Source organism: Callithrix jacchus, chromosome 14 (genome assembly GCF_049354715.1).
Source record: "Callithrix jacchus isolate 240 chromosome 14, calJac240_pri, whole genome shotgun sequence".
Lineage (NCBI taxonomy): Eukaryota > Metazoa > Chordata > Mammalia > Primates > Cebidae > Callithrix > Callithrix jacchus.
The window spans coordinates 103,851,470-103,874,499 of NC_133515.1; the positions used below are offsets into that span (position 1 = coordinate 103,851,470).

The window sequence follows — 23,030 nt, forward strand, 5'->3', positions numbered from 1 at the left end:
TATTATGGAAATAGCTGTTGAATGTAAAAAAGTGATCAGCCTGATTACAGTGGTTCTCGTTTATCTCAAAGGAGACCTACTCAAAGGTTCCAAGACCCCCAGTGGATGCCTGAAACCACAAATAGTACTGGACCTACACATGCCATTTTTTAAAAATCTGATAGTGACTAACAGGCATGGATATGCTGGACAAAGGGATGACTCACATCCCAGGGAGGACAGGGTGGGATGGCATAAGATTTCATCACGCTCTTCAGGATGTTGTGCAGTTTAAAACTTCTAAATGGTTTTGAAGTTTTCCGTTCAATATTTTAAGACCGTGGTTTACCACTGTAACTGGAAACCACGGAAAGTGAAAACAAGGATATGGAGGAACTACTGTATTAAAGAAATTAACATTAAATTAAAACTATAACATAAAACCTTTTTTCACCTGCAAACTGGCAAGGGTTAAGAAACTTGGCAAGATGAAGAAATGGGCACTCTAGTGGACTGCTGGTAGAACTCCAAATTAAATGCACCCTTTCTGAAGCATCTTTGACAATAAGTTTCACAGACCTGAACTATATCCCTGTCGATCAGTTAATGGTGGAGACAGTCAAGCAAACAGGCAATTACAGTACTATGTAAAATGCTGTTTGTAATAGAGACATGAACAGAGCACTGGGGGAGACAGAGGGAAGCATGGAGAATCCTGCTTGAGGACATTACGAAAGATCTCAAGCAATGGACAATGGATAATTTTACAGGCAAGCAAATAAGGGAAAGTCAGTTCCAGGCAAAATGTCATGTGCAGAGGTACGAAGTCATCAGAATTACTTGTGTCTTTGTAATTTTGTGTTGGACTGGGGTTGGGAGAAGGCAAGGGCAGGGAGCGGTGAAAGATGATGTGACCCTGGAGAGAAAGTCTGAACCCAACTGAAAAGCTCCATGAACCCTGTGCTCAGAAGTTTTGATTTTTTTCTACAAGTAGAAGTCTTTGAATAAGGTATCGGTATGTTCAGGCTTAATAAGACCCTGAACTGAGTACTTGACAATGAAAATGAAGAAAATAAATGTGGCTTCAGAAAGATTTCTTCCGCTGAAATAACTAGAATTAGATGACTGATTTGAAGGGGATTCAGGAGAAGGGTGTAAGGGAAGTCTTGTCATGCACTGCACTCGTATCTAGCGACTGGACTTTTAAATTTGAGACTGTGACACTGGAACACACTTCAAAGGTTTTGAAGGATATACAATGCAGCTTTCTCCTAACATATGCTAAGCCTGAGGCTTGGATACCCTGGAAGGTCTGCTAATCTCAGTCTCCCAAGCAATAGAGCTTAAAACATAGCTAGAAATTACGTTATATCTAAGTCTAGAAAAATGAGTGTATGTCAGATAGTGATATGTGTTGAGTAAGTATATCTGTTCATGTGTTTTCTCAAATATTGTTATATGTTCAGTACTTTTTAAAAGAGTAATTTGAGTCACTCTGTTTACTTTTTAGAGGAATCATCCATTAGCCTATTCTGTCAGTGTTTCTCAAAGTTAACCAGCTGTTATCAGAAATCACCTCAGGGTTTTTAGTTGAAAATGCAAATATTTGGGCCCCTCTTCATTCATATCCAAATCTCTTGGAATGAGACCTGGGAATATGCCTTATAAATAGCAGTAGGTAAATCACATAAAGCTTAAGAACCAATGACATAGTGATAGGTGAGACTTTGGGGACCAGATGAGTTCCTTGGCACAGACGGATTCATGAACATCACAGTTATAAAAATGAAAAGTGACTCTTGTCTTTAAAAGCAAAGATGACGGCAGTGTCAGTGTAGCTTACTGATGTAGAAAGAAGAGACCACACACACCCCGACTCTAAGTCCAGCTTAGCCAGGACGACTTGCTAATGCTACTTGTATACCTGTGGCTTTTCCCTTGTCTCTAGTTTTTCATATGCAGGACAAAGCTCTTGGTGACACATTGAGCAGACAGGGTCCTGCTGGAATTCAGAAAGTTGCTTTCTTATTTTATTACCCCCCTTTTACCCCACAGTTTTTGGTGCTATGATGAAAAAAATGTGAGCTGACATTCCCTTCATTTTGGTGAGGGGAACATTGACAATGGTGCTTTCGTAATTCTCAAATCAAACTGGGCATCAGGATGGTTACATGTTTATCTGGGGTATGGGGGTGAGGAGGGAGAAGCAGATTGTTTCTTATCCCAATATGATCTCTGTCTTCTGATCTCTGGAAAGTGTACTTGGCCAATGTGATTATATGCGTTTACTTCTAAAAGGCAGAGTTTTCCTGTGTGCATCCATCTTAATTTTAATCGTGTTATCCAGGAAGGGAAAGTTAAAACACTTACAGCACGAAGTATGATTTCTAAGTCATAACATTAAGTTACAGTTTCTAAAAAGTGTTAGAGTATAAATTTATAAACCTCCTATTGCAGATTGCTTGATTTGGCATTTAAAGACTGGGATTGGTCATTTGATGATGTTGATGGTGGTGGTGGTGATGATGATGATGATGATGATGTTTTTGATTTCTGAAGAAATAAATGGGGTAAATAAAAAATGGAAAATCAGTTATTTTAGTACTTCAACATAGCGCATGTGGTTTGCACTTGGGCTTTCTTTTTATTTTTAAAACGTTATTAAGTTGCTTTTATAGTATATAGTTAAAAAGTAGTCTTCAAAAAGTTGCTAACTGAAATCTACATGTTAAGTATAAAAATGAAATGCTATGTTCATATTCTTTAATTGGCTATACATTTTTAATACAGTTGGAATTATAATTTCTCTTAGGAATGAGACATAGAAATCACAAAAGGAGTTAATTCTCATACATTCTGTTCTCCGAAGAAGCCATATTCAGAAGAGAAATAAAATGTACAATGTTTTCAGATTCCTACAACTATATTAGTTTGTGAACATAGCATGGGACTCCTTTCTCCCACCATCTCTCTCCTCTTATTTCCAACTTGCAAGAATTGAAAGCATAAAAACTTTATAAGTCTAATAAGTGCTATGAAATAGCTCTTTCTGATTTGGCTTTTTTGTGTGTGGTGCTGTGAAATGTTTGCTTTATGAGAACTTAATGTTATCCATGCTGAAGAATATCGTGGTATGCTGTGAGAATTGTGCTTTTAGAAAATGTAAAATCGTTTGGTTAATAGTAGCTAAAGGAGGTTTGAATGAAAGTTGAGCCTCAACTTAAACGTTTTTCATAGAATGGATTTAAAAGAAATAATGTCTGTTTTAATCTAAGCATGTTGCAGAACATCAGTCAGGTACTATTGGTATCTATGTATAATCAAGTTTCATAGAGTAGTTTGTATATATTTACTACAACAATGTATTTGGTCCTATCCTATAGATAAGAAAAATGCGGTTAGGGTCCAACAGCCAAGTAGAACCTGAGCAATAGGCCCATTTCCCTTTCAGCTACATGAGGCAGCTAGTAGTTAAACCCCAAATCAAACTTTATCTAAGCTTTTCTGTGGCATATTACTTAACCCTAATAGCTTGTTAACCATATTAAGACTTGTGTGTAATGTATGTAACCAATATTGCAAAATCCCAAGTTGCATTGGGAAAGAATATAATTGCATGTACCTAAAAATAGCAAAAGTAACACAGTAAGTATGTTTATGCATGATTTAGGTGTTAAAAAATATAGTAGTTGGAAAACTGTATAGTTTAATAATGTGAATGGAATGCTTTTTCTAGGAATTTAACAGTCTCTTAAATTATTTCATTGTATCAGCTAACTTTATTTTTCCTTTCATTCCAGCTAACTGCCTTCTGTGAAAGCAGTCATTATTCACAGTGATCATATTCTTCCAGTGAAAAAAACACTGAAATATCATGACTCAGAATTTATTAAAAAGCTCTATTTTCCTGGAGAGACTGATACATATACTCATACATATATGTGTTCCCCTTTTCCCTGTAATATAAATTACAAATCTTGGAGAGATTTTCTGGGCTCCTTTGAAGCAACAAGTTGAACCAGCAGTGATTGGTTGATAGACTGAGGATATATGCAGCTCTTCCAGACGCGTTCCATAAAGCTCTCTTGGCAGTCACTCACACTACAATGCACACAGCGATTGAGAAGAGTTAAAGTTTAAAGAAAACAGCTTTTCTAGCTTCAGCAGAGAGATTTCACCAGCACATTTACCAGAAGAATCTGGGAATGGATTCCACTACAGTGATACTGACTGCATCTTTAAGAAGTGACCATTATACTGTGTATATATATATATATATAAACATATATATATATAGTACTCGAATACTGCAAGAAGGTTTTTTAAGCTGCCCACTTTATTTTTTTATACACAATCAGATGTCATTACTTACTGGAGTTGCATCTATGCACTTGTCTAAAGCCATAATGTTGGAGTTTCTATCACTCATTCCTGTGTACCTGATGGGAGTTGCATGTTCATGTTTAAGCAGTTACTATAACAAGAAATTTAAAGTTAATTACATCGGTTCCCTAATGCTTCATGATAGGCCACTTTACCCATTTTGAATGCCTTAATTTAATTGTTTTCAAAGTCTCGGCCCTTTCTGTATTAAAACAACAACAACAACAACAAAAGCGGTTTACCAGCTTTTAGGATGCAAACTAGCTTTGTGGAAGAGAAATCATGCACTATTTTTACACATAAATAGTTATATCAATGTCAGCCTATTTTGATTAACAAATTTTTAAAAGTATTATTGGTTATAGAAACTAATGGATGGTGTTGAAACTAATGTATCTTTGTCATCTGTTATTCACTCAGCCATTTTTACAGACTTCAGGATTAGTCTGTGACTACAAAATATTTTCTTTGCTTTATATTTGCTGGCTACCCTAGATGTGTTTTTATTCCTAGTAAAGACATTTGTGATTACATTTTCACACTTAAGATTCAAACATTTTTCCAAATATAAAGAAAACTAAGACATGCTGTAGATACATTTTAAATATGATAATATGACCCTCAGACAGACAACTGTGTGTGGCAGTATTTTAGCACTGGGTTAAGAAAACTGGTAACTGGGAAGAAGCGGCCTCAGAGGCCCCTAGTTTGATTTTTATTTTTAAAATGCTGTCACAGTGAGTTTATGCAGGACCATTCTTGCTATACTCTTGTGATCCCAGATAAGTGTATGTTTTATACTGCGACAGTACGCAGCAAGGGTGAGCATCAAGTTTTTGTTATTTTTTAAATTATGAAGTCTTTTATCAGTCTTTCTTTATATAAATACACACAGAGTTTGGTATGGTATTGAAATACATTGTCTGGCCAGGCGCGGTGGCTCACACCTATAATCCCAGCACTTTAGGAGGCTGAGGCGGGCGGATCACCTGAGGTCAAGAGTTCAAGACTAGCCTGGCCAACAGGGTGAAACCCTGTCTCTACTGAAATACAAAAATTAGCTGGGCATGATGGCTAGTGCCTGTAATCCCAGCTGTTTGGGAGGCTGAGACGAGAGAATTGCTTCAACCTGGGAGATGGTAGTTGCAATGAGCCAAGATCACACCACTGCACTCCAGCCTGGGCAGCTGAGTGAGCCTCTGTCTCAGAAAATAATAATAATTAATATTTCAATGAAGGAAGTAGACATTTTTCATTGATTCTCTCTGAGGTCAGATCCCCATGATCGATACTATTGTGGAAACTGAAGAGCAGCCACTGGCCTACTGATACCCTGAAACTGATTTTGTTATTCTTGAGTTCTCCGATCTGCGCTCTGATGCTGTCTGTGCTCAGACTAGATGTGCATGCCGTCTCCCTTGGAGCTGTGTTCTGCAGCTCCGGCTTTGGGGGACAGCTTTTTTAAAGTAAGATTAAAAAATGAAAAATATATAAAATTTATATAGAATAAATATTTCCATTCATTAGAGTTGTTAAAAGACTGAAGTAATATTTTATATAAAGATTTTGTTACATTATGGAAGGCTCTATCCTATTCTGAATTGGAGAGTATATATATATATATATATATTTTTAATAAACTTTATTAAGGTGAAATTCAAGTTTACATGAGTAACTGAAATATTTGAGTAAAAAAGGCAAAAGTTAAATTTGGGATGCTGTATATATTAGAGAATATGGGGAATCATGGTGTGACCAACTGTACAAGGAAGATTCATGTGAAGGTCTTGGTGAAAAAGATAATTCCAAAGGGTGAAAAAAAAAATCTCTCCCATGGAGATTCTTCACATTATATGGTTTGACATAAAGGTTTATAAGGTTGTTTGTCCAACTAATGAAAATGCGCTTAATAAAACATCCTGACCTTGGGTAAGAATTCGCTTTTTGCCGCATTGCCGCTTTCATGTACATACATGAATGCATGCACCTATCAACGTGTTTTCTTTCCAACACTCATTAAATACGAAAAGAACCTGATTTTGTCCTCGTTTCTCTTTTTTCTTGAGGCCCTAAAGCTTCCAAGATAAATATTTGTAAGACTAAAAGTTGCTTGTTTCTTCACACCTGACTTCTAGAGCCATAAATACCTCCTATGGGGAACTAAGAAATCATGAATACTGGGGTTCTCTTAGTTGTATTTTTTACTTTTGTCTTGTGGGGATAACGAGACAGATGTGAAAGGGAAACTGGTGCCGGTATTACTATTGAAATTAATGTATAATGTTTTTAAAATATTAATTTAAATCATGTTCTCTAGAAACAAGTTTTTTAAATCTATATGAAAGTTTTAAAATGTTCTAGCTAACTAATGGATAAGCACACCAGTAAAGCCAAGTAAAGGTTAGTGCTTTTAAAACTAACCTGTGTTAGAGTTACATGAATCTCGCTCTGAAGTATCTGTTTTGCATCCATTTATCTATAGATCCTAAAAATACTCTAGGTGGCCGCACCACAGTTTAAGAAGTTATGTTGCTGCTGTTACTCTCTTCCAGGATTCTGGTGACACAGTAGAGAAACTCAGACACTATATAAACCTTATTGAAACATGCTCTAAATCGTGTCTAAAATCTGATTTGAGCAAGTCACTACCGAGTTTCTCAGTCTGCACCGACACTGCTGCTGACTCACCTCTCCTTCCCTGGAATAAGGCTTCAGCTTCCCTATGTTGCGAAGACACCATTTGTAAGCACTTTAACTACAAGCACTGTGACGGCGCTGGAAGTTACGCTTGGGGGGCCTCTCCCTGATTCCCATCCCCATAATAATGAATTTTGTTTGGAATTGTAGTAAGTCATGAACTGCATGGTTTAGGAAATCATAAATATTTGATGAGCTATCCCCTTTGAACAAAAAATGCACCCCTTTTTCTTTCTTAAAATTTTATTGCATCTTTGTAGTAATGTGATTGTATTTTATGCTTGCTTTTTATAAAATAAAAGAAATGGAGACATAAGCATTTTCATACTTTTCCTATGAAATGTAGTCCTGGAATCCAGCAACCTTAGAAAGTTTACCTAAAACATTTGCTTTCCCTCTAAGATGGGTAGAAACGATGGGATGAGGAGAGTAACTAAGGCTGTAGACTTGTGATTCTTCTGCCCTATCATTTAATTCATGGAGAAATGCCAAACTGCAGCCAGGACTGTCTGATTTGATTTGGGTGTTTTAAGAGGCACACAAACATAAACTCATTTGAATTGGTGAGAACGGGGAAAAGAGGGAGGATATCTGTTTCGTCTGGAAATAGTGTGCTGATAGATAGGTGGTTTTCTAGAAAGTGTTTGGCAATCAGTGGAACCTTTTCTAGAGCACTTATTTGCTCTGTGATCTTAGGCAGGTTATTCACTCTGAGCCTCAGTGTTTTTATCTGTAAAATGGAGATTGTGTCTTTCTTACAGGATCACCACCAGATTAAGAATGATCATGTGTGTAAAATGTCTGAAGTGACTCAAGTGTTTGTTACTTACAAAGGGGGAAAAACAGACCTCATCACCTATGTCTCCTTTTAGTTTTTAAAGCAATGATGAAGTACTAATACCAGCTAAATAAAACGTGTGTTGGAATAAAAAATCAGAATTTGTAGGGATGCTAATGGTCAGATTATAACTGCAAATGAAAAAAGATTAACTTGGATGTTTAAAAATATGGCATCTGTAATTTTAACTATAGAATGAATAATTTTGTTTTTAGATACCATGTTTCTCTTCCTGCTGGGCCCAAGCAGTAGTTCTAAAAGGATTAACCCGTTCGTTTAAAAACTACAGCTTACATAAAATAGTCATATTGATGATTGACAGTTTTAAGACTCAGCAGAATTCAAAATCTGAAAATTTATTTTGCATAGGAAACAATTTCTGGTAAACATCATTGCTGCATATGACAAAACAATGTCTTCAATTAAAGGGGGAAAGTGAGTTTTGAAACAGTTAATTTAGAAGAAAATACAGTATTATAATAATCTTATGCTTCATGTAAAAAATACTATAATGTGAGTAAAATCCATAAGAATTGGGCAGAACCTACCTAACAACACCCTTTACTGTGTATGTTTTCAATAGACAAAACTTACTTTGTACCAAATTCCAACAGTGGTAATCATATAGTTGTGGCCCTTTTAAAAATGGCAGCATTAGGCTGAGCGCGGTGACTCACGCCTGTAATCCCAACACTTTGGGAGGTCAAGGCAGGAGGATCACAAGGTTAGGAGTTCAAGACCAGTCAAACCAACATGTTGAAACCCCATCTCTACTAAAAATACAAAAATAGCTGGGCGTGGTAACAGGTACCTGTAGTCCCAGCTACTCAGGAGACTGAGGCAGGAGAATTGCTTGAACCCAGGAGGCGGGGGCTGCAGTGAGCCGAGATCACACCACTGCATTCCAACCTGGATGACAAGAGCAAGACTCTATCAAAAAAAAAAAAAAAAAAAAAAATGGCAGCATTGTACTTGAATTAGAAAGCTTATTGGGATTTCCTCAGTAGAGATTACAGCTAATCCTAATACCTTTTCTTAGGAATTACTGAAGGCACAGTGCGAAGTTGAAGGACTGTTTTGGTACACAAACTCAAGCCAGTTACACTATGCTTGCCTTGGCGTCCTTGCTAGAGCGCATGCAGGTGTAATACGGTATTATATAAAACGAGGCCATCCTGTTGTATCTATGTTAAAATTAAACATCAGTCCCAGAAAGTGAACCCTAGTCATTTAATATGGGTGTCCACCTCTGACTTGGAAAAAATGCCACTCCATTCATGTTCATTTTTGTCATGGAGAGGATTTATTTCCTAAAAGATTCTGAGAAAACATCGATGTAGTTAAGTTCTTTGTAGAGAACTTAATCATGACTTCAAGAGTAAGAGTCAAAATGGCCTTGAAATGGGCTTCCTGGATGACTTCCAACAGTCACTGGCCTTCTCAACATTGCAGATGGCTCGGCGCTACCACAACCTAATGAAGTGAGGAAGGAGGAGGGAAATCGGTATTTTTAAACAAGTATTTAAATGGCTCTTTCAAGTCTAAAAAAGCCTTTGGCTTCAAAGAGTCTAAATTGATTTACTAAATTTGTAAAAGACCTTAATTTAGCAAAGAGCTTCTTTTTCCTTTGGTTCAGTTACTCGGAATCCACAGTGTAAAGGAATAATGTGTCCATCATTCAGCCTTCATGGCGGTCTTCCGGTAGCGAAGTACTGTCACTGTTACCCATATATTTAAAGCCAGCATGATCACAAAACGTGTTAGAACTGAAATCAATTTAAAAAGTATATTAAAAACCTTCACAATATAGAGCAAAACTACCTCCCGCTCTAAGTATAAGCCTAAATAAAGCTTCACCCCCAACCCCCAAAATGAACAATTTTGGTTCCTGGGGAAATGATCTTCCTATCCTAATGACTACTTTTGGCCACTTGCCCCAACATCATAAATCATAATTTATCCTCTTAAGTGCTCCATTGAAGGGTTATAACTTTTTTGGGGGGGGTGGAGATAGAGTCTTGCTCTGTCACTCTGTTACCCAGGCTGTAGTGCGGTGGCGCGACTTTAGCTCACTGCAGCATCTACCTTCTGGGCTCAAGCAAGTCTCTTGTCTCAGCCTCCCAGGCAGCTGGAATTACAGGCGCCCACCACCATGCCTGGCTAATTTTTGTATTTTTAGTAGAGATGGGGTTTCACCATGTTGGCCAGGCTAGTCTCAAACTCCTGATCTCAAGTGATCCACCCACCTTGGCCTCCCAAAGTGCCGGGATTACAGACGTGAGCCACTGCGCCCAGCCTATGAAGAGTTCTACCTTTTAAAAATCCCTTTATTCATTTGAAGTCCTGAGGTGCTGGTGTCTCGAAACAGTCCATGTTAAGCAAAGGTGGTTTAATATATTCTGTTAAGATAATTCTGAAAAAATTGGCCCAAATGACAAGGCATACTTTATATTGAAGTAACTATGAAAATGTGTCTCTTTGTGGAAAAATAAAATACATATATATATATGTGTATCTTTAACAGTGACTTAACTTCCACTTTAAGGTACAGATACACTCCTGATAAATAAGGTTTAATGAGATTTAAAATATATCTTTGTGTCTGTAAAACACGTGTTAAGATTTTAGCTAAACTGTTCTTAAAAAGTTATTCCTTGGCCGGTGCAGTGGCTGACACCTGTAACCCCAGCACTTTGGGAGGCCAAGGTGGTCAGGAGTTCGAGACCAGTCTGGCCAACATGGTGAAACCCCATTTCTACTAAAAATAAAAAAATTAGCCAGGCATAGTAGCGCATGCCTATAGTCCCAGCTACTCTGGAGGCGAGGCAAAAAAATCGCTTAAACCCAGGAGGCAGAGGTTGTAGTGAGCCAAGATCGCACCACTGCACTCCATCCTGGTTGACAGCGAGATTCTATCTCAAAAAAAACAAAAAAGTTATCCCAGATATACTGATCACTGATATGATCACAACAGCTGTCATAGGTAAGAAATAAATAGCAGTTGGAACAATCTTGATCCTTTAAACTTAATTTCTAATGTAGAGGTTTTGTTGTTTACTTGTGGTTTGACTCCTTTTCACGCTAACTCCAGCCCTGTGGAAAGACCCAAGCCTGTCTCCCTTCCCATTTCCCACTTGATCAAAGTTTATGCTTTGACCAGAACAATTTTAGTCCTACCCACAGAGCTGACAAAAAGTATCTGAGCAAAGGTATAACCTCCAGGAAGAGACAGACAAACGTATCTCTGTTCTGAAGCAGTATTTCTCAAATAATAATTAGCTCATTTAAAAGGCCTACCTGGCCAGGCACGGTGGCTCATGCCTGCAATCCCAGCACTTTGGGAGGCTGAGATGGGCGGATCACCTGAGATCAGGGGTTCGAGACGAGTCTGGCCAGCGTGGTGAAACCTCGTCTCTACTAAAAATACAAAAATTAGCCGGCCATGATGGAGCACGCCTATAATCCCAGCTACTCGGGAGGCTGAGGCAGGAGAATCGCTTGAACCCGGGAGGTGGAGGTTGCAATGAGCCGAGATCAAGCCACTGCATTCCAGCCTGGGCAACAGAGCAAGACTCGTCTCCAAAAAAAAAATGGTCTACGTGCTGGGGACATTTTCTGATCTTCACAGGTCACACCATCTGTTCTAATCATTTCCAAAGATGTGTCATATATGCTTGATTGGGGAGTTGAAAACAGCCCAAGGAATTACTAAATTCTTTGTGGTTAATCAAAGTATTTCCTCTTCCATCACAGCTTTTCCTTTTAAAGAAACAGAACAAGAACATAGTCCACTGGTGACACCACTTCCCTGCTTCAAAGCCTCCGGAGGCTTCCTCCTGTTTGTAGGCAGTTCTCGTAAGCCCTGGATACTTGGGCCACTGCCAGCCTCATATCCTTCCTTTCCTGAAACTTACCCACTTGTCGCTGTCCCCTGCTCTCCGCACTCTAGCCCTCTGTCCTTTGCTCACCTTCATACACTGCTCCTTCTAAGAGTCTGGCCTCCCCTGCCTCCCCGTCCCCCACAACATTTTTTCTGGCTAAACCTCTTAGCCTTACGATCACTCTTCTTCAAGTTAATCTGCCCAGCTCCCTCAAACTAGGCCAGGTTCTCCTTAGATGCTCATCCTGCTCTACTCTTCCAAAACATGGCCCCTGATAATTCAATAGGGAATTGTGTGATTACCTCATGTCCAATTCCATAGCAATTCCATGGAGACAGGAATCTGCTATCTTGTGCATATTCTATTCCCTGTACTATAAGAGAGCTTAATAATAAAAATGGTGACCAGTAAGACCAGAAATACATTATTGCTATCTTCTAAATCCATAATCCAGTAGAGCCAAGTCCATCCATTAAACCCGAAGACAGTTTAAAGTACGACAAAATTCAGAGAGGAAGTGAGAAGAAGATCTTTTACTTACTTGTAAAATCGTTGGTGGTCATGAAGGTTGTGATTATTCTTGCTGTAAAAGAAAATGTGCAGCATAAATAACTTGCCTCTCAGACATTTTGGGGTTTAGTTAATAATGTCCTTCCCTTTTAGTATCCCAATATAAATAGACTATTATTTTCTAATTATTTTTATTTTTATGTTTTTACCAATACATATTAACTATTCTTGATAAAAGTTTGGTAGTACAGAAAACCAGATAGTGCTGTATTTCATAACTATATTAAAACCCAGAAATGCCAGATCACCTGAGGTCAGGAGTTTGAGACCAGCCTGGCCAACATGGTAAAACCCTGTATCCACTAAAAATACAAAAATTAGCCATGTGTAGTGGCGGGCACCTGTAATCCCAGCTACTTGGGAGGCTGTAGTGAGCTGAGATTACACCAAAACACTCCAGCCTGGGTGACAGAGCCAGACTCCATCTCAAAACAAAACAGCCATGCATCCCACCCCAGTGGTTTTAAAACTGCTAGTAAGGGAAGGTGCTTTGACAGTGCATGAGCGCTGCCCGGGGAAACCCGGAAGGGCTGAGCTCCCTTCTACTGTCTCTGTGCTAACTTGCAAACTTCCACCCTCCAAAAGCAAGTCTAACAATTCTTATTTACAAATGGAGCGTCTGCATAGTTTTAAAGAAAGGCTCCAACTAATGGAAAACAGTGTTTTCAAATCAGTGAATTCTAACCTTGCATTTTATAGATAAGGAAACTGAGGGCCAGCAAAGGGAAAGACTTTTCCAAGGGTCTAACTAGAACTACTTTGTTTAGTTCACTGGTGTGGTATAGCCCTTCACTTAGGAAACATTTAGGAAACTGGAGTAACAGTTTAAAGCAAAACACGAAAGCAGAGAGCAGCACGATTTGGGAGCTGAGGAAGACCACTGCCCGCAGCTCCAGGCCTGCCTCTCCTAGGCCAGAACCAGCCCGTCAGAGCCTCTCTCTCCGCCAGCGCAGTCTGCACTCAGCACGTACTGACATCGTAGTTTTTTGGTCTCAATCTTCCAACTAAACTGCAAGCCCCTCAAGGGCAGAGACCAAATCCTATAACATGTTTTGTTGACACATTTGATAAATCAAGGCTTTACACACAGACACCCCCATATAAATAGTTGTTGATTAAATCATCAATTTAAATGGAAGAAAACGATCATATAAATAGACAGAAGACTTCAGTTAGGGAAGTGGCCAACAAGGACTCTCAAGCAAACTTTTTAAAAGGCTGTTAATAACCACACATCTGGTGAGAGTTAATGACCAAAACATGTAAGAAGCTCAAACAAACGATCTGATTAAAAGATGGGCAAAGGGCCAGGCACGGTGGCTCACACCTGTAATCCTAGCACTTTGGGTGGCCAAGGCAGGTGGATCACTAGAAGTCAGGTGCTGGAGACCAGCCTGGACAACATGGTGAAACCCCGTCTCTACAAAAAATACAAAAATTAGCTGGGCATGGTGGTGCACACCTGTAGTCCCAGCTACTCGGGAGGCTGAGGCAGGAGAATTGCTTGAACCCAGGAGGCGGAGGTTGTGGTGAGCCGAGATCGTGCCATTGCACTCCAGTCTGGGTAACAACAGCGAAACTCTGTCTCAAAAAAAAAAACAAAACAAAACTGAGGTCAAGAGTTAAAGACCAGCCTGGCCAACATGGTGAAACCTTGTCTCTACCAAAAATACAAAAAAAAAAAAAAGTTAGCTAGGCATGGGGATGCATGCCATAGTCCCACCTACTCTGGGGGGCTGAGGCAGGAGAACCACTTGAACTCAGGAAGTGGAGGTTGCAGTGAGCCAAGATCACCACACTGTCCCACAGCCTGAGTGACAGGGAGATTCCATCTCAAAAAAAAAAGAGCAAAGGATCTGAATAGATATTTCTCCAAAGAAAACATACAGAGTCAGGTGCAGTAGCTCACACCTGTAATCCCAACACTTTGGAAGGCTGAGGTAGGATGAACACCTGAGCCCAGTAGTTTGGGACCAGCCTGGCCAACATACTGAGACCCCGTCTCTATAAAAAGTTGGCTGGGTGCAGTGGCTCACACCTGTAATTCCAATACTTTGGGAGGCCAAGGCAGGTGGATCACCTGAGGTCAGGAGTTTAAGACCAGCTTGGCCAACATGGTAAAACCTCATCTCTACTAAAAATACACAAATTAGCCAGGCATGATATATGCCTGTAATTCCAGCTACTCTGAATTATGTTTCTACCTACATATACCATATACGTATTTTAGGTAGTTTTTGTAAGAATCCAAATGAACAGAGAAAATTCTAAAGTTGAGACAAAACAATGTGACTGCCAGAAATCTCCACTGCTACACACCCTAGTCATTCTCAAAAGTCACTGTACAACTTTCAGCTTTTAAAACTTCTTATATCATAAAGATTCAAATTTTTAAGATAAACTAGTACATTCAATATACAACCTCTTGATGCTTTTCAAAGAAGAGAGAACTATTAATATTAGGCCAGATTTCTGGAGAAAAATATGCTTTCACTTTTCTTGGCAACTTAGATCTCACAGAAAATGAAGAGCAGTGTGCGTTGTCGTCTTTGTAAATATGGATACACTTAGGAGTTTCTAGCTGAATAGCTGTAAGTGCCAGGGACCATGTCACTTCAACACCAACTAAACACCCTACTAGGCAGACACGTGGTGCTACCCAAGGCCTCCCCACCGTCTGAGTCCGGGTCTTACTTGCGCAGGTGTAGGCGGAGAGGCTCCAAGTCAGCGCACTCACCGCTCCCGAGTCTCTCGTCTTCCACAGACACTGGAGCTGTGTAAACTTACTGGCCGCGCTGATGAAAGTACAGAAATTCTGTTTACAGATAAAATGTGAGAAAGTCACAAGTCCATTTGTTAAACAAGCAAAAGAGCACCAGATACTCGAAGCACTTTTGAAGCCAAATTTTCAGGTCAAAATTATAATGGATTTGTACACAGCTGAAACCTAAGTTTGGTGAAAGAGAATGCAATAGTGAGTTATTTACTTATTTATTTTGAGAGAGAGTCTCACTCTGTAACCCAGGCTGGAGTGCAATGACGTGATCTCGGCTCACTGCAACCTCAGCCTCCCAGGTTCAAGTAATTCTCCTGTCTCAGCCTCCCGAGTAGCTGGGAATATAGGCACGCGCCGCCATGCCCAACTAATTTTTGTATTTTTTTGTAGAGACAGGGTTTCATTACGTTGGTCAGGCTGGTCTCAAACTCCTGACCTCCTGATCCACCTGCCTCGGCCTCCTAAAGTGCTGGGATTATAGGCATGAGATACCACGCCCAGCCTAAGACATTTATTTATAACTCATGGATTCCACCGTGCATTGGGTAACTAACATCTAGGGCTAGTTTGAAGTTGGGAATGAGAAAGAATCAATGCATGGCCACAGAGCTTCATCTATCCACACCTCTGATAAAAAGTAACTGAGGCCGGGCACAGTGGCTCACGCCTGTGAGCCAACACTTTGGGAGGCCAAGGCAGGAGGATCACTTGAGGCCAGGTGTTCAAACTAGCCTGGCCAACATGGTAAAACCCCATCTCTACAAAAAATACGAAAAGTAGCCAGACATGGTGGCATGCACCTGTGGTCCCAGCTACTCAGGAGGCTGAGGCAGAAGAATCATTTGAACCCAGAAGACAGAGGTTGCAGTCAACTGAGATCACACCACTGCACTCCAGCCTGGGCAACAGAGTGAGACTCTGCCTCTAAATTAAAAAAAAGGAGAAGGGAATTATGGAGAAGGGAATGGCAGGGAATACTCCTGGGCAAAGGAGATGACCAAGGACCTGTAGTCAGGCCCGTGGCAGGACTAAGGTCACCCTGGGAGCTGGGTGCAGATGGCTTAGAGGATGGCTGACCCCTGGCAGGGAGACCTGCAAGGAGAGGCTCTTGTGTAATCAGGAGACCTGGGCAGAGCAGAGGAGGGAGGACTGCAGGGGAAGACTCGCACCAGAGAACTCACCAGGACACTGGCTGGGTGGGGCAGCAAGGAGTCAGTGTGGGAATGGGAGAGTGGAGGAAGCTGGCTTGGTTCACACACCTCAGGGCCCCAGACCACATTACGACTCGCTTGTGCTACACAAGCTTGCCTCCTGGATCTTCTACCAGATTCATCGTTCAAGAGCAAAGCCACATTTCCAGTCCTGGAGTCGTGTTGGTTTGGGCCCTAACTGAGCCCTGGAATGACTTATCACATCAATTAAACGGGACACAATTAGGATTTTCTGAAAACAGAGTCTACTATAGGAACAGGACTGGGAAAGAGAGGGGATGCTTCACTGTTCTGGAGATCATCTTTAAGTACTTTAATCTTTTCTTGGGAATAAACCATGAGTATATGAATTATCAATTTAACCATGAAAGCACACTTTAGGACTTCTGGGGAAACGATCTTGGGTACCTGCATTTGAAAGCAAAAACATGGAACATTCTACAATGGAGGATTTCCACTGATTCAAGCAGCACCTGCCCTCTCTAGGATTCTGGGGGTTTGCTACAATGTGTAGCTCTGAAGGCCTGGCTCGTTCTCCTGCACTGGGGCTCCGCGCCCCTCATATCTGGGCCACCTTGTGCCCCAGGTCCTGGCACCTCAGAGCAGGTGTGCAAAGAACACTCACTGAGTCATGAAGGAGGGCTATGGGCAGACACAGCGCCACGCCTGTGTTCAGACTTGCATGATGAAGGAAAAAATCAAATTTATACTTCATGAAATAATATACCATCAATGTGTGGTTAGAATAGACTGCTACTGCCAAGGGCACAGAAGAAACACCAAAAAGCTGTTGTTGCCCTTGACCCCTGAATTTCATTCTTTTTCTCGTTATGAGACAGAGTTTTACTGTGTCACCCAGGCTGAAGCACAACGGTGCGATCTTGACTCACTGCAACCTCCACCTCCGGGTTCAAGTGATTCTCCTGCCTCAGCCTCCCAAGTAGGTGGGACTACAGGCATGCACCACACACCTGGCTAAGTTTTCTATTTTTAGTAGAGACAGGGTCTCACCATGTTAACCAGACTGGTCTCTAACTCCTGACCTCAGGTGATCCACCTGCCTCGGCCTCCCAAAGTGCTGGGATTACAGGCATGAGCCACTGGGCCCGGCCATGCTTGACAAGCCGATATCTCAACATTGCTGGAAGGATGGTTCCTGAGGGGTGAAGGCTCACAGGTGCTATAACAGAGCTAATCACCCCCAAACTAGAACCACCCCAACTCAAATAGGAGTAGGAGCTACTGAGAACATAGAGATGGCTCATTTACAGGGTTGTGAGATTTGGCAAATAAAAATACAGGATGCCTAGTTAAATTTGAGTTTCACATAAACAACGAATAATGTTTTAGTACAAGTATGTCCCGTGTGATATTTGGTTTTTTGTTTGTTTGTTTTTTGAGATGGAGTCTTGCTCTGTCACCCACAGGCTGGAGTGCACTGGTGTGATCTTGGCTCACTGCAACCTCCACCTCCTGGGTTCAGGCAATTCTCCTACCCAAACCTCCCAAGTAGGTGGGATTACAGGTGCCCACCACCGTGCCCAGCTAATTTTGTATTTTCTTTTGGTAGAGAATGGGGTTTCCCATGTTGGCCAGGCTGGTCTTGAACTCCTGGTCTCAGGTGATCCGCCTGCCTCAGCCTCCCAAGGTGCGTGAGCCACCATGCTTGGCACCACGCAATATTTTGGACATACTTGTCCAAAGTGTTCCTTGTTAACATGGCAACCCTACTTATTTGCTCTCTGAAATCACAGGGTTGAAATGTAACAGAGAATCGACTCCACTTTCCAAGACAGGATCACAGACAAGATAGTGGGGGAAAAGGGAAAGAAATTCATGAGTCTGGGTGTGGCAGACAGAGCCCTGTGGCCACCAATCAGTTCTCCTCCTCCTTTTCTCGTTGGGTGGAAATGTTCACTTCCGTCACCTTGGAGAGGTCTGTGGTTAAACACATCCTGAACCACCCTCAGAACCCCTTAAAGATTTTCGGCCCAAGTATGAAAAAATAATCAGCCCTTCTCCCGGACAAGGCCAACATGCAATTAAGAACCTAAGAAGGAGCTCTTTAACCGATGTTTAATTCTTCATTTTAAAACTGTTAGCAGCCAGGTGCGGTGGCTCACACCTGGAATCCCAGCACTTTGGGAGGCTCGGGCGGGTGGATCACCTGAGGTCAGGAGTTCGAGACCAGCCTGGCCAACATGGTGAAACCCCATCTCCACTAAAAATACAAAATTAGCCGGGCATGGTGGTGGGACATGCCTGTAATCCTAGCTACTCAGGAGGCTGAGGCAGGGGAATCACTTGAACCTGGGAGGCAGAGGCTGCAGTGAGCCAAGATCGTGCCACTGCACTCCAGCCTGAGCAACAGAGCAAGACTTCATCTCAAAAATAAATAAATAAGGGGCCGGGCGTGGTGGCTCAAGCCTGTAATCCCAGCACTTTGGGAGGCCTCGGGTGGATCACGAGGTCAACAGATCGAGACCATCTTGGTGAAACCCCGTCTCTACTAAAATTACAAAAAATTAGCTGGGCACGGTGGTGCGTGCCTGTAATCCCAGCTGCTCGGGAGGCTGAGGCAGGAGAATTGCCTGAACCCAGGAGGCGGAGGTTGCGGTGAACCAAGATTGCGCCATTGCACTCCAGCCTGGGTAACAAGAGTGAAACTCCGTCTCAAAAAAAAAAAAATAATAAAATAAATAAATAAATAAGGCCAGGCATGGTGGTTCACACCTGTAATCACAGCACTTTGGGAGGCCAAGGAGGGCGGATCACCTGAAGTTGGAAGTTCGAGACCAGCCTGACCAACATGGAGAAACCTGTCTCTACTAAAAATACCAAATTAGCCAGGCGTGGTGGTGCATGCCTGTAATCCCAGCTACTCAGGAGGCTGAGGCAGAACTGCTTGACTGAACCTGGGAGGTGGAGGTTGCGGGGAGCTGAGATTGCGCCATTGCACTCCAGCCTGGGCAACAAGAGTAAGACTCTGTCTCAAAAAACTATAAAATAAAATAAAATGATAAATAAATAAATAGATAAACTTTTAGCCACCTCTCCAATCTGGTTCTCTATGGCCCAACAAAACGAAGTTAAACATTGTTTTGTCCTGCATTTAAATAAGAAGAATGTCTTTTCATATTTGGACAGCACTTCACTTTCATTCCCATTATCCCCTAGCATGGCTGAAAAATTAGCAGGTTAAACATTTCATCTATCAAATTCTCTCCAAGGTGCTTATTCGCCCTCGTTTCTTTTCAAGCACAATCCTTACCATGGCCAGGTCTATGATCCACTTCTGCAGGGCGAGGACGAACCAAGAAGATGCCAGTCTTACCAAGTGCTAAGGAACACAGCAGTGGGTCGCCCACATCCCCGCCACCCTCCCATCTCAGGGACACAAACCAAGACCACAGAGACCCACACACGGAAGCCAGAGGGGAGCAGGGGACACACCACCAGAACCTGCCAGATTTGGAAGGGACAAAAAGAGTTGTAAGTGAACATCTGCTCGGAGTTCAAAAAACAAAAGCAAGACACCCATGCTCATGGACTGCTTCCTAGGATTGGGACATTCCTAGTGGTTTTCACTGCCCACTGAATTCCTGATCATGCGGACATCTCCAATTTATGGTTAAAAGCTAAGCACTTAAAAGAGAAGTTGGGCCAGGTGCGGTGACTCACACCTGTAATCTCAGCACTTTGGGAGGCTGAGGCGGGTGGATCGCCTGGGGTCAACAGTTCGAGACCAGCCTGACCAACATGGTGAAACCCTGTCTCTACTAAAAATACAAAAATTAGCCAGGTGTGGTGGTGGGCAACTGTAATCCCAGCTACTGGGGAGGCTGAGGCAGAAGAATCACTTGAACCCAGGAGGCAGAGATTGCGGTGAGTTGAGATCATGCCACTGCACTCCAGCCTGGGTAATGAAAGTGAAATCCCATCTCAAATAAACAGATAAATAAATAGAGAAGTCCAACATTAGAAAGCAGGAATGTTCTACAAAATTGGTGTGATGTGAACTTCCGTTTACTGATTTCCACTTTTCCCACTAACTCCACTGTAAAGATGATACAGCTGGCGTGGGCAACGTCAGGAGTCAGGCATGTGCCCAGAGCTCTGTGATGCCACAGAAACAGAGCCCAGCTAGGAAGCTGAGCAAGCAGCTGGGAGACAGGGGCCAGGGCCGGACGGGGATGGAAGTCACTTGCCATCTTTCCACCCTGATTTTTTGTCTGTAAAACAGATTCAACATTCTTTACCCTATCTACCTCTCAAATGCCTCCAGAGACCGCTGTTATTATCATTTAAAACATTAATTAAATAAAGATATTGAAACAGACAATGCCCTGTGCTAAGTCAGTGGAACTTAATCCTCAGCCTGCTCAACACCAGAAGGTAGTTTGAAGCTAGCTGGATGGAATCCTGTTTTTAAAACACGAACTCAATTTTTTTTTTTTTGAGATGGAGTTTTGCTCTTATTGCTGAGGCTAGAGTGCAATAGTGCCATCCCAGCTCACTGCAACCTCCGCCTCCTAGGTTCAAGCGATTGTCCTGCATCAGCCTTCTGAGTAGCAGGATTACAGGCATGCGCCACCACGCCCAGCTAATTTTTGTATTTTTAGTAGAGACAGGGTTTCTCCATGTTGGTCAGGCTGGTCTCAAACTCCCAAACTCAGATGATCTACCCGCCTCAGCCTCCCAAAGTGCTGGGATTACAGGCATGAGCCACTGCACACAGGCACTAACATAATTTTTTAAACTAATTTTTGTGATTCTTCCCCCAACCAATTCTGTTCTATCCCACCTCATTCTGTGTATTCTGAATATACATTTTATAAAATTTGACCATTAGTAGGAGCTCCTGAGATCCTACAGATAATTTATTTGTAGAGTTGCCAGATTTCACAAATAAAAATACAGGACACCCAGTTAAATCTGAATTTCAGGTGGAAAACAAATAACTTTTTCCGAGTAGCTGAGACAGGTGTGAGGCACCATGCTTGGCTCAGATTCCTTCGTTTTTTTGTAGCACTAGGGAATCCCACTGTATTAGCCACGCTAGTCTCAAACTCCTGGCCTCAAATGATCTCCCATTTCAAACACCCAACACACGGGATTATGGGCATGAGCCACTGCATCTGGCCAATAATTTTCAGTAGAAGTATATCCCATGCAATACTGGGGACACACCTATATTTAAAAGTATTCATTAATATGGCAACCCTATTCTTTTGCTCTCTGTAAATCACAACCAATGGGAGATCATAAGCATCTTGCTGATATTACAGAATCACCATCAGCATCCAGCTACGTGATCATCTCCCGGTGCCACCAGCACCCACATTTGCTAATCTGCAAATCTGCAGCCTAGCCATTTGCATAAAGCTGTGGCATTTTATTTCAAAAGTAAATCGTAACATCCTTTTCATCTTCAAAGCACTGTTTACCAAAGCCTTTAACCAGCTGGCACTGGCGGTGAAGTGCTGAGGTGCAGTACAGCTGTGTGATCCCTTTCTGCAGAGAGAAACTGAGGCAGCAGAGCTTACCACTCGGGGAAAGAGCAGAGGGTCAAGACTCAGCCGGAACCCAGCTCCCTCCAGAGGCAGGCTGCAGAGCCCCCCTTCTAGTAAAATCACCACGATGACCCTGTCATTTCCTCAGCTTGACTGTGTTCCTGGTACTTCTAGCTCTCACAACAGCCCTAAAATGTAGGCATTAGGATCCCATGCCACAGATGTCGAACATGCAGCGTAGAGCTTGTGGCATATGCTGAAGCCACCCCTACTGTGGTGGGGACCTGTCCCGCCTGACTCCAGCCCAGGTGTTCCCCTCACACCACACCCACATTCTCATGGCCTGCACTGAGGTCACTTGTGCCACAGGCCTGGCTCTGCCCTCCGTCCTCCACTCTGAAGAAGGCATGGGAAGAAACAGCTCAGGCGATTTCTCAGATGTGGCAGGACAGGCTGACAGCTACTGCCATTCAAAACGCTTTGTTGGGCCGGGAGTAGTGGTTCATGCCTGTAATCCCAGCACTTTGGGAGGCCTAGGCAGGAAGATCACCTGAGGTGGGGAGTTCAAGATCAGCCTGACCAAAATGGAGAAACCCCGTCCCTACTAAAAATACAAAAATTAGCTGTGTGTGGTGGTGCATGCCTGTAATCCCAGCTCAGGAAGCTGAGGCAGGATAATCGCTTCAACCCAAGGCAGCAGAGGTTGTGGTGAACTGAGATCACGCCACTGCACTCCAGCCAAGAGCAAAACTCCATCTCAAAAAAAAGATTAAAACATCTTACAGCCTGGGTAACATAGTGAGACCTCATATCTACAAAAATGTTTAAAACTAACTGAGCATGGTGGCACACTCTGATAGTCCAAGCTACTCGGGAGGCTGAGGCAGGAGGATCCCTTGATCAAGGCAATCAAGCTTGAACAAGGAGGTCAAGGCTGCAGTGAGCTTGGATGGCACCACCACAATCCAGCCTGGGCCACAAAGTGAGACCATCTGGGAAAAAAAAAAAAACACTTCTCCTGGCTTTTTAAGGAGTGCAATTTTCAACTAGTAAGTCTTTACAAAGAGAACTGAAATGAAGCCAGGAAATGCCACTGAGTGGACACATGTGTGTCAGCTGACCCAGCTTCCACCGATGGCTGCTCAGACCTCTAGGCTCAGCCTCTAAGCTAACATCTTGAGA

At 42.2% G+C, this 23,030-nt stretch overlaps 2 protein-coding genes across 20 annotated transcripts in view; one reads left to right on the top strand and one right to left on the bottom strand.

Annotated features, from left to right (window-relative positions):
* ROCK2 (Rho associated coiled-coil containing protein kinase 2) overlaps positions 1 to 4,895 on the top strand; it is a 154,760-nt gene extending 149,865 nt beyond the window's left edge. For 11 of the 14 annotated variants that reach the window (XM_078349942.1, XM_035273222.3, XM_054245205.2 and 8 more), the window contains 2 exons: positions 2,437 to 2,549; positions 3,780 to 3,899. In XM_078349942.1, coding sequence (XP_078206068.1) covers positions 2,437 to 2,536 — 100 coding nt within the window. In that variant the 3' untranslated portion in view covers positions 2,537 to 2,549; positions 3,780 to 3,899. Of the gene's footprint in view, positions 1 to 2,436; positions 2,550 to 3,779 lie in introns of all 14 variants that reach the window. The other 3 variants (XM_054245210.2, XM_078349943.1, XM_054245207.2) reach the window with 2 other exon arrangements.
* SLC66A3 (solute carrier family 66 member 3) overlaps positions 1 to 23,030 on the bottom strand; it is a 40,031-nt gene that overhangs the window by 11,504 nt on the left and 5,497 nt on the right. The window contains exons 4-9 of one of the 6 annotated variants that reach the window (XR_008476462.2): positions 19,607 to 19,664; positions 15,043 to 15,163; positions 12,320 to 12,361; positions 11,195 to 11,314; positions 9,496 to 9,663; positions 9,178 to 9,370 (exon numbers count right to left, since the gene is read on the bottom strand). Coding sequence is in view for 3 of the 6 variants with exons in the window: in XM_054245216.2 (XP_054101191.1) it covers positions 9,572 to 9,663; positions 11,195 to 11,314; positions 12,320 to 12,361; positions 15,043 to 15,163; positions 19,607 to 19,664 (433 nt within the window). In the remaining 3 variants the exon portion in view is untranslated. Of the gene's footprint in view, positions 1 to 8,240; positions 9,664 to 11,194; positions 11,315 to 12,319; positions 12,362 to 15,042; positions 15,164 to 19,606; positions 19,665 to 23,030 lie in introns of those variants that run through there. The other 5 variants (XM_054245217.2, XM_054245216.2, XR_013526768.1 and 2 more) reach the window with 5 other exon arrangements.